The sequence below is a fragment of the Lupinus angustifolius genome, chromosome LG15, assembly GCF_001865875.1.
Source record: "Lupinus angustifolius cultivar Tanjil chromosome LG15, LupAngTanjil_v1.0, whole genome shotgun sequence".
In the NCBI taxonomy this organism is placed as follows: Eukaryota; Viridiplantae; Streptophyta; class Magnoliopsida; order Fabales; family Fabaceae; genus Lupinus; species Lupinus angustifolius.
Genome location: NC_032023.1, coordinates 9,995,925 through 10,007,749, shown reverse-complemented (window position 1 = coordinate 10,007,749; position 11,825 = coordinate 9,995,925). Strand labels below are relative to the sequence as shown.

At 32.2% G+C, this 11,825-nt stretch overlaps 1 protein-coding gene across 1 annotated transcript; it reads right to left on the bottom strand.

Annotated features, from left to right (window-relative positions):
* On the bottom strand, positions 8,236-11,045 carry LOC109327364 (protein NUCLEAR FUSION DEFECTIVE 4-like). Its single transcript, XM_019560476.1, has 2 exons — positions 10,504-11,045; positions 8,236-9,776 (listed from the first exon to the last, which is right to left on the bottom strand). Exons 1-2 carry the CDS (start codon positions 10,969-10,971, stop codon positions 8,613-8,615), a joined length of 1,632 nt encoding a protein of 543 aa, XP_019416021.1. The 5' UTR covers positions 10,972-11,045; the 3' UTR covers positions 8,236-8,612.

The following is an 11,825-nucleotide window of genomic DNA, read 5'->3' as shown; positions in this document are numbered from 1 at the left end:
AAACTTCATTTTGAACACTCTTGAAATTATATCTGGCCTATCATGCGACTTCAAACCCAAAGGATTAAGAAATCTTACAATTTCAGGCCAATTAGGATTGCATGTCATTGTTAGAAATAAATCAGGAAATCCCAATGAACTACAAATGACCTTCCCATCAAAGTATAATTGATCCATGTACCTACGACTACCAACAAAGTTTGAAGGTAATATGACTCTTTTTCCAATATTTGATCCTTCAATTTGGTCACTTGTTTGAGACTTTTTCAAATTTCTATATTTATCAACCCTTAACTTTGACTGATTTCTTTTGATAAAAGATAGTCGTCCAGACTCCACCATATTATAAGCATCAACTAAAAATCGATGAAATAGTCTTCTTGACCTCAACAAAGTTTAAGCCTCAATCTTCCTTGTTTGTAGTCTAAAGGATATCCATTCTCTCACTGTTAGACGATTTCGTTTCCTATTTTGAGAATCAGGTCTAGCTCTGTGACAAACATCATGTCTGTAACCATCCTCCCTAAATGGAAACAACAATGGATATTGAAAAGCTAAATAATTTGCATGTAATTCATTAATTCTCTTTAAATTACCAGTCTGTGTTTCCATGATTATATCTCTTTGTGACATTGAATCAATATCTCCAACTATTAAACCAGTCACTTCAGAAACCATTGGTAAGTTATTTACTCTACCATCAGAACTCCTTTCGGAAATTAGCTTCAACTTCAAATTAGGAATTACACCATCTTTTAATCTTTCCCTTGCCATTCAAAAGGACTTTGCATGAACATTATATTCATCCAACATTTGGGATAATTGGCAAACTAGTTGGGAATCAACCTTGTTGTTCCTATATTCATGAATTGAACAACAAATCAATAAGATAACACATAATAGAAAAAATATGACATTATTATCCATGGTAATATTATCATATACCTTATTCATTCCATTCTGTTTTGAATTTCATGTTCTGTATCATAAATGTAAAGTTGCGAAAACTTTGGGCTTTGTTCAGGCATCGGCAACATACTACCAATATGATGACATGGTTGTCCTTATATCCTAATAGTTGGAGGACCTCTACCATTATTGATTGATCTATCAAATTTTGCACCCGCGGATGTGAAGGCAAACATCATGTTGTACAGGCGAATATTGTTTTGATAATTTAGACTATCACGAGAGTGAAAATCAAAAAGGAGATGTTGAAATATTGGAGGAGGTGTTTTCGATAAGGGTATTTGAACTTTACCATCACCACAACAAAGTTCATATTTGGGCGTTGTGATGTTTCTATGTTTTCGCTTTCGCTATTCATACCACATGCATGCTCCACAATGATCACATTCAATAACAGGATCACCAAAATCAGAATAACCTAAGCAAACAATTATAACGACAATCACTATTTTGGTGTAATATTTAGGAAATATTAAAATATTTAGTACATAACCTTGATGATTTTGAGCCATGGAAGTCGTATGAGAATTATGAACTTCATATTCTTCTTCCGAAGAGTATTCAATATTAACATCGTCTAAATATAAAGAATAAAATATATTATCGTTAAAGAGAATTATTAATTGACTACTAATAGTAGTAAAATTTATATTGAATACCTTCTATGTCAATTTCAGAATTGACATCATCTTCATCTGTATGATCATTGATTTGGTGACTATAACTTTGCATTGATGAAAAAGGTAACATATTTTCTTTTGTTGTTGCATTGTTGTTCAAGTTTTCAAGATGTAACATGTTCTCATATCTATTCATAAGATTTATACTTCTGGATTCTTGATTCACAAATCTCTTTTTCCTAGATTGGTCATGGATTTCTGATGGTTGGGTATGGGATGTCAAAGTTGAACAACCATTGATGTTGAATAAACCGTAACTTTATTTGAAGTTGGCAGAATTTAAATCTATATATGATAGCGGGGTTCTACTCATTTGCATCTGAGTACAATTTTGTTGTTGAGATTGCACTGATGAACGTGTTTGTTGTTTGGATCTTGAATATTTTAAACCCTTATCCTTCAAAACAAACTTTATTTTATTTTTTGCTATTGAAGAAGAGATATTTGGTTTATTTGTATTCATTTGATATCAACAGAAAAAGATATGCATTCAGCAAATGAAGTCCTGTTTTATACACAATGTATACATTCACGTACAAGATTAGTGTATAACTTAAATAATTAAACATTAATACATAGACAATAAAACTGGTAGCCACCAAACAAAGTATGTCACTTTATTTATTGCTGCCTATTTGGATTTGTTATCAAAAATTATGTTATCACTTAGTAATTATATTATACAAAGTAATAATTAAAAATAAGACCTTTTTGTATCCATATAACAACAGTCCATAGAATTGTAATTCATACATATGCAATTTCCTTTAAAAAATTGCATAACAATATCTCACATTTTACAATATAATTTAAAAATTGGTACAAAAAGAACTTTAAAGGTGGTACAAAATGAACAAAGCAGACCAAGGGAGAGATCATAGTAGGACAGTCCATAATATGCCTACTTTGATAATCTGACCGAGGATTATATCATAGAATACAAAATCTAACTCATCTCTAATTGAATAAAGAAAAATTTGAACAACAAATGTAGAACATCAAACTACATTCCTATATACCAAATTCATATACACGATTCTGGAATCTGCAAAATATAATTGAAACAAAATAACAGAATTATATAGGCTTTTTAAGAAATGAAATTCAACATGTCATAGTGGATAACAGTTTCACAAAGTACAGCAGTTTTCGAAGAAGAAGATGAACAAGAAATATATATCCAATAAAAATCATAATGTTAATCTTCCAATAATGATCAACTTGTTTCAATAAACTAAAACATACTTGAAAGATATAAGGCAGTTAAAGTAAAAAAAAAATGCCTAAAATATATTCAAAATATAATGCAGTAATAGTGACAATTGATAATAAGTCAACACTAATGGATTGTATAATATCAATAGTGACGTATTAGTGAGAATGAATCACAAGTTATAGTATACCCAATAATCTAACTCATCTATAATATTAAAAAATAGAAGCAGATTTATAAAGAAACAAAAGCATAACCTTATGCGGAGAATATTGTATACACGGTTCTGAATGAAGTATTGACAGTCAACTGTCCTCCTCAATCATAAATATTAATCACAAATGAAAGTAAAATAAAGGAAGAAGTTAAGAACAAAGTTGAAAGGAAGAAGTTATGAAATGAAGAAGAACTATTGTTAGTAGGAAAACAAAAATGACAGTAAAATAAAGTTATGCCATTATTCCCTCTTCTTTTGTAACACAAAACGATAATGATGCTAAGGAACATACAATCTTACCTGGGCACTTTAAGAAGCATGGAGAAGAAATAGCATGTTGAGAGGTTAACATTTTTTTGAAGACCTAGCTAGATTCACCATTATATTTGGAGTGGGGTTTGAGTTCCTAAAGGAGAAGGAGAGATGAGTTATGAAAAGAAGAGAAAGGAAGTGAGTTTTGCCTCTTTTTGTTTGTCACAGACTATACCTGCTTATCACATACCTAGCTGGATTGACATTTTATTTTAAACAATTTTAAGTTTTACCTTTTCTTGTGACAGACTATCCTGCTTTCTTCCTTCTGATAACAACATTGTGATTTCCAATGTTATTTTTGAGATTAACATGTCAACTCACCTACATATTAAAATTAGAAAAAGTAATTTAAAATAAGCCAAATAGCCAAAAGTAGTGTTGGAGAGATAGTTTATCATTCAGGGAATGGTGACTGATCTGCAAAAAAATAATTTGAATAAATATGGAGTTTATAATGTTAAAGCAAATATTAATTGTTTAATATGAATAAATTTATGTGACATTTGTAATCTACCATTGTCAAATAGGCTTACTAACATTATGATTCTTATAGATATGGACTATAACATAAGATTTTATAACTTAAAAGAAATAAACACATTTAATTACTATTTTTATAAAAATGTTGCATAAAATGAATTTATATTCGGTTTCTTACACGTTAATGTTTAATGAAATAACATGGAAACAAAGAGAAATTTTTTATTGTCTTCTTTGACGACATAATCTCAAATTGTAAAATGATTACATTTTTTTAAGTAACCTAAATTAATGATATAAATTGTACATGGAAATAAATGAATAAATAGACGTAAAAGTAAATGTATATGTTCATGACTATATTTTCATTTAAAAGGTCATAGCATAATCGACATTAAACAATGACCAATAGCATCCATCACGATCAATTTAAAAAATATATATCACATATTATATATGGTATATCATGCACCACTCCAAAATAATACAATGTCATTGTTTCATATGTTATGGTTAACCTCTTTTAAACCATAGTCCCAATTAACTTAACTTCACGTGATAAGCAAATTATATTATTCTTAAGCGTACTTTCATGTTGATGAAATGTTCTAATAAGTAAATTTAAAAAAATATGATGATAGTCAGATGATACTTTTGTTTTATATAATTATGAATCACTAATAGCAAAATATATTCACATAATATATATGGGAAAGCATTGTTTCAAACTTAGTCAATCTCAGTCTGTGAGTAGTTAAGGATGAGGTCACAAAATATACATCAAACTATGAAGTATCAAAATATAGTTCTCCCAAGGTTATACATAATTTATCATGCTTCTATTAGTCACTCAGTCTTGATATGTGTTGCCACATTCGAAGATGACAACTGAGTAGATTTAAAGATCGGACTTTGTGGCAGTTCCAAATCTAAGTCAACTGACATTCGCTTAGCTGGAGTTAGTAATTGAAGGTTGTCTGGTTCAAGATCAACAGTGATAGATACAGACTAACCATGGAAGTTGGAAAACATGTCAATAAATCACAGGTATAATAAGAGTTACTTTGGCATCTTAAACATTGTAATCAATTATAGATGCAACTCACAGATTCATATTGAGACATGTCATTGAGATGACACTTTCCATTAAGGTCCTCAGAGGTTGAACCCTTGTTAAAAACAGGAAAAAGATAATTTACATTAGATTAAAATAGAAATATATTAAAATTGTATAAAACACAAATATAATTAACTCACAGTATGTATGTCCAATGTTCCAAACTGATCACCAATGACCTTGATCAAGACCGGACTTTCAGATAGCCTTATCACAGAGGATTGGTGGTAAGATGGTTGGACTTTGACTCTAAACGCCATTGTCATTGCAAGCAACATGTCAAGCATGAGAGGGAATGCCTTTGGATCATCCTCACCTTCCTAATTAGAAAAAAAGGAAAAACTATAAACTCTTTTAATAAAAAATGATGTATTGATATGATATTAATCTATATAATGTAAAAACTGGAAAAATACGTACATCAGCCATCCGACTTCTAAGCTCAAAAGCAGATAATCCAATGATATCAGCACATTGACGATCTCAAAACACAAACCTTCCACTTCCATTCTCATGAATGACTTTAATGTCCAACTTGTACCTTAACAAATACTCCATATTAAAAATAAGCAAGGTAATAAAAAAGTCTAAAATTTTAAATTTAATATATAATGAAACCGTATTACCTTGGGGTAGGCATCAAGTTATATGTTCCACACTTGCACATGAACGGAACGTCCTTAGCATCAATTTTCTTAGTGCACTTTGAAAAACCATCATAATACCACCCTTGTTTTCACACAATAAACATTGCAGTTGTTCCAATAGTAACACAAGTTATTTCCTGACATTAACAAAGGGGGTAAGGACATAACTAATATAAAAATTATAAACAAAACAAAAATATACCTCAGCTGATGTTAAGGCTGCAATTTCAGAAAGATTCTTCACCTCAGCCTTGTACATGAATCAGTCATCATCAGATAAATTAGAGTATTGAGACAATTGGTTGTTCACTTGGCTTAATGAATCACATGACAGAGTTAAAGTTGCAAAACTATAAAAAAGTAACATAAAATAAATATGAATTTGACCAAGAGTAAAAAATTTAATAAAATAACAAAAAGGGAATAAAAACAGTTGAAAAAATCAGACTTGTATAGAATTTACACATCCTTGTATTTTTGGTAATCAAGAATTTCATCGTTAATTAATATTTTCGATCCACACCATGAATTGCTAACAGTCGGTGGATACTTGCCTACAAAAAAATCAACTCCAAATTCAAATTGATAATACAATAATCAGGATATGTATAATTGTAGAAGGATAAAAAATACCTTGTCCTTCCTTAACTCTGGCATGTGTCAGCAAAACAATCATGGGCTCACCAATTGTGAAGTTGTTGTAACAGTTAAAAAACTTCAGGGCATGAGATTTCCAAAGAGTACATGTCATAACATCACTGCTGCTTACAACAAAGAGTAAAAAACTTGTGAGATAAAGTCACTCAATTAATGATAGTGAAGAACAAATTCAAGTTATTACCTAGAATCTCTGAGATTGAAAATAACTTTCTTTAAAGAAGTTTGTGTCTGAGAGAAAACCATTGTATCAACAACACCAATAATGTCTACAAATTATTAAAAAAGAAGTATTAATACAATATAAATAAACTAAAAATTAGATGAAGATGAGAATATATATTTTACTAAAAATATTATCAACTAACAAATCGGCATGAAAGTCCCCAGCAAGTATTTCAGCAAACTTTTTAAAAGCATATTGAAATTGAGGAATATCGGCAAACTCTTTTTCTCTTAGAGTTGTACCAGCTGTAAATTGTAATCTGTAGGCATGATTACATGCCTTAAATTGTAGATCATTATGGAACACATTGTAATTATGCATGACATAGGTATGGTTTTCAATCAAATGATCCTTCCATTGATTGAATTCTTCCTTTTTCACATAAACTTGGATCTTGTCTCCCTAAAAACAGATATGGTTAGTAATTGAAATTGTAAGAAATAAATGTTTTTCTATGTAATATTACCTTGAAGTCCATCAATATCATTTCTAGATGTCCGGGTTTAGGTGGAAGCTGAACATACCAAATTTCTGTAATTCTAACAGCTATCTTCCACAGGTGTTTTGAGTCATTCAAATCCCTTACCAGCTCGAACGGACGTGATATTGACATTAACATAGCAAATACTAACTTATGAAAACATTAAGCCACCACAAACAAAAACATTAAGCCACACAAAAACTAACAACAACAGTTAAGTAAAACATATTGAAAGCATGACTCTCAATTCATGAAAGAATGAAAATCTACTACGATAAAAAATGTTAAGGTCATTTTTTTGCAGAGGTGAGCTAATAAGTACGCTACCACATATTATGCATGACCTTATTTGTTATTGAAGATATGACTCTTAGCATAAGACTCAACTATTTAAGCCAATCAAAATGTTATTTTTTGTTTTTAAAATTTTTATTTTATTCATGTGGCAAAATGTGATAAGTTTAGGACATGAAATGAGACACAATTTGGGACAGATGATCCTTGTCCATATATGATGAGCATGTGAAATGGACTAATAGACACAATTTTCATGCTCCATCAAATAACAAGCCGGTGGGACTAGTGGGCTTGATTGGAGTGCACATCTACTGTCCTATAATGAGTGTTACTCCATGTGTCATAACCTTGAGATGAGTTGAAAAAATATTTAAATTAAATTTTAATTTTTAATTATTTTTCTTACCAATCATAGTTTATAACACATAGAGTGACAATTATTATGAGACACAAGATGCTATCCTTGGGTAAAAAGTTAATTTGAAATCTGTTTTGATAGTATTGACAACCTTCATAAGGTAGCATGCATTGGGCTTAGTTATGTTAGGCTGGGATATGGGATTAGTCCGGTAAGTTATTTTCTATTTTTAAATAGGTTATAGAAGTTTTTATTTCAAATAAGTCTCATAGGTTGTAAACATCCAACCGAGCTTGCCACATTCCATGTGCTACATCAGACCAAGCAGGGATCCATGCCAGAAACTATAGTGACTATACAATAACAAACAAGGTTATTATAACAGGGACGTTTAGACCGGGTTAGGCTCCTTTCTAGTATTGGATCTTTTAGTATTGGATTGTGTGAAAAATAAATTTTTTTATTTTTTATATTATTTAATTTAAAAATTAATAAATATTTGGACTGTGAACTTTTAAGTGTGCTATATGTCAAAAGATCTACCCAATACTTAACCCTCCAATACTCAATTCCATTTAGACAGCCTCAAATGCTACCGTAAGACTGCCACATTCTAACTTCAAAGATGGAGTCAGAAGTATTAACTAATGAAAGCAGGGGCAGAATCAACTGGATCATGTATCATGCTGGAAAACCGTACTATAACAATAACCAAACATTTATCCGACTAGGTACTATACTGCAAGTAAGAAACATCAAAGATTATAGTAGACTAGTAGTTATGGGTTTTTCTCATGCAGGCTGGGATAAATTCATCACATGAGAGTATAATCCACATTAATTTATATACATACACACGCACAAAGGGAAAGAAAAGCCAAAATATTACCCTTTTGGTCACTGAACCACAAAAAAATCATTACTTCAGTGTACCTCAACTGATCTCTTCATTCCATCACAGAATATTTCGGATTCTTCTGAGCACAACCTGGCTATAGAAATTTTTCGTCCGGAAAAACAAACCTAAAGCTGCCAGAGAAGCCAGAAGTGTAGCAAATGCCATTGTAAGGAAAGAAAACATAAAACAATGAGCACCAATGCATGTATTTCCTCCTGATGCTTCTTTGTCATACATATATCCAACTACTCTTACAGAGAAAATATAAGATCCTATCGGACTCGCTATGCTAATGGTGTTGAATATGCTGCCCATATGTTCCACGCCAAATATCTCAGAAGTGATTGTGGGCATTAGGGACCACTGGGAGCCATAACAAATACCAACTAATATTGAACCAACATATAGAGCACCCGGCAGTCCGGAAGCAATCAACACATGCCCAATGCTCATGATCATTAAAGTGGCGACCATAAACAAAGGTCTCACCCATCCTCTGGTGTGTAAAAAGTAATCTGATACATAACCAGCTCCGAAGCGGCCAAGAAAATTCCAAATGCTCCACAAAGAAACCAAGGACCCTATCTCATGTCTGGTATAACCAAGCGATACCCCTATTTGGCCGATATTATTAACTGTTGCGAGTCCAGACCCCATACCGCATGACATACAAACAAACAAAATCCAAAAGTTAAAAGTTTGCGCTGCTTGGAAAAGATTTTGGTTTTCTCCCGGTTGCGACCTCCTTTGATTGTTAGTACCAAGCATAGGGTAGTTGTCAGAATCTTGTCTTGCATCCATCTTCTCAGTTTCCTGGAAGCCAGGGTGAACAATTTGTTGGGAACTCTCATCAAGAAAAGTTTCTGAAGTACTACTGAAGCTCCTTTCTTGGGCTTTAAATGCAATGCAAAGAAGTGAGGCTAGCAAAATCATAAGCACAATTAATACAAAGATGCGGACCAATATCGGCAGACTAATGATGTTATCCAGGATTATAACAACCATAAGATAAGCAGCAATGACCAGAGCCATCAAAGAAAATATATTTAGATACGTCCTTTCATCTCCCTCTTGAGTGTTGTGTATTCTTACAAACCACATCAGTAGCAAAGTATTTGTAGGTGGTAAAAAGGCAAGCATCAGAAGATATGCCATGGGCTTGTTGTTTAAGATAGTCAGATACACTTGAATTAATATTGCTCCACTGAGACCAAGAAACCCCTATGAAGAAAAAAAAAATCCAAAGGGAAATGTTTAGTTTCATTCTATAGTGAATAATTCCTTATGTTTGGTATTAGCAGCAAATGGGAAATGTTACTGTGATAAATTGTTAGACCCATTAAAGAATCAGAAAATGACTTCCCCATCTGAACAAAAACAGTTTCTACAAGGGAAAATTGCATTTATCAATGAGTCGTGTATAAGGAATTTATGCATACAAAAACATTTATGTATATGCCATTTTATAAGAATAGCATTTTCTAGGGCTGGAAACGAGCCAAACCAAGTCCAAATTGGTCTCATCTCGATTCAGCTTGATAAGAATTTGATCGGCTCAAAACTCCACTCGAATTTGATACTAGTTATGTTTCCAAGTTGAACACAATTTAGTTTGAATTCACGAACTGTTCGATCGACTCGTCGGCTTGAATTGGTTTACTTCATCAACTTTAACACACTGTTTAATCCACCTGATTGGCTCAATTAGTCGGTTTTTAGCTCCAATAGTGAGTATATATCTATCAAACAATCAATCTCCTTTCCCTAATAACAAATGGAACCTTGTAACTTCGTTCAGTATACATGTATCAAACAAAATTGCTTCATAGTGTATTAGAATCCAAATTTCCATGATGTAATTAATTTGAAAAGTAATTTCTGAACTCCGACAAAAAAATTCTGCCAAATTCACATCCAAAAGAAAAGAACAGAAAAAGAAAAAAATCACCTTCATAATTCCCACAATGGTTCCACTATAGTAAGGAAAATTATGCACACCAGTGACAACATTCGAAGTGTTGAAGTAAGTCTGAGAATGTGCAGTCAAGAACATGAACAAACACATCACCGGCACCGGCACCGACGTAATAACGCCGGCGACGGCAGCCCACATGAGGAAATAGCCCAAGAAGCATAGAGCAGAGCCCAATAAATGCACGAGCCATGGTCCATGTTTTGTTGTGCGTGAAACGATGTCGTATAAGAGACCAGCAAGAACACCAACGTTGGCTCCGATGTCCTTGAAAACAGAGACGAGCTCAAGCGTTGACTGATCATAGTGCTGAGTTGACTTTAGTGTTTCGGAGTAGATAGAGAAAGTGTAGAGGGACCCGCTCGTGCACTGAATCCATATGCTAGCTACCGTGGACACCCACTTGGAAGTGGTGAGGGATGAACTCAAATTTGGGTACTCCATTTTTTGAGTTCTTGATGTGTTGAGATTTCTATGTTAATTGTTTTTTTCGCTCTGGTGATGACACCTGGACTTTCACTGTATTTCGGTGACTCAAACTCCTCTTTTTTAGTTTATTTTTAAAGATAAAAATGTGATATCACTATAAATTAAAGGGATAAAAATGTTATTGTTTTTCGGATTTTCTATTTTCCCACTCAGTGATGGTTAGGAGTCTGATTCAAGCAGTGTTATGAAATATGAGCCGGACATCAATCTGAAAAAGGTCTCGTACAGGTTCTAACCGGTTTGATCGGTTAGACCATCCGGTTGGACCTGACAATGTCATAATATTATATATAATTACATATTATATAATGAATTAAAATAAGTTAATATGAATTAACACACTTATCGATATTATGTTTTTCATAATGCATATACATATAAATTAAAACAAAAATGCTTCAACCAGGATTAAGCCTTATATAATTAGAATTAAAAATCAAAACACAACTATCTCATATAGAGATTAAATATTCTAATTCATCCAAGTATCATTGTCTTCATTGGATCCTAAGTTGACATTGCCGGTTAGAGATGTAGTTGGAGTATCTACATCTTCTTGAGGAAAAGAGTCCAAATTAAGCTCTCAAACAATAGTAACATTTCGTTCTTCAACAATACCTACAAAATAAAATATACATTACATTAATTTGTAGAACAATTAGAAAATTGTTGTACATTATAATTTGTTTAAAACAAACCTTCATCATCCTTTGTTAAATCATATATTGGATTTGACAAGTCATGATAGAACATTTTTTCTATTTCATCATAATCAATCAATGTAGCTTCTTCTTCTTCAATAATCCAAA

Excerpts from the sequence above, each read along its gene's own strand:
- LOC109327364 (XM_019560476.1), bottom strand. The coding sequence starts at position 10,971 with ATGGAGTACCCAAATTTGAGTTCATCCCTCACCACTTCCAAGTGGGTG. Across the intron at positions 9,777-10,503 it reads CCATTGTGGGAATTATGAAG|GGGTTTCTTGGTCTCAGTGG; the intron begins GTGATTTTTTTC and ends TTTTCTTCATAG.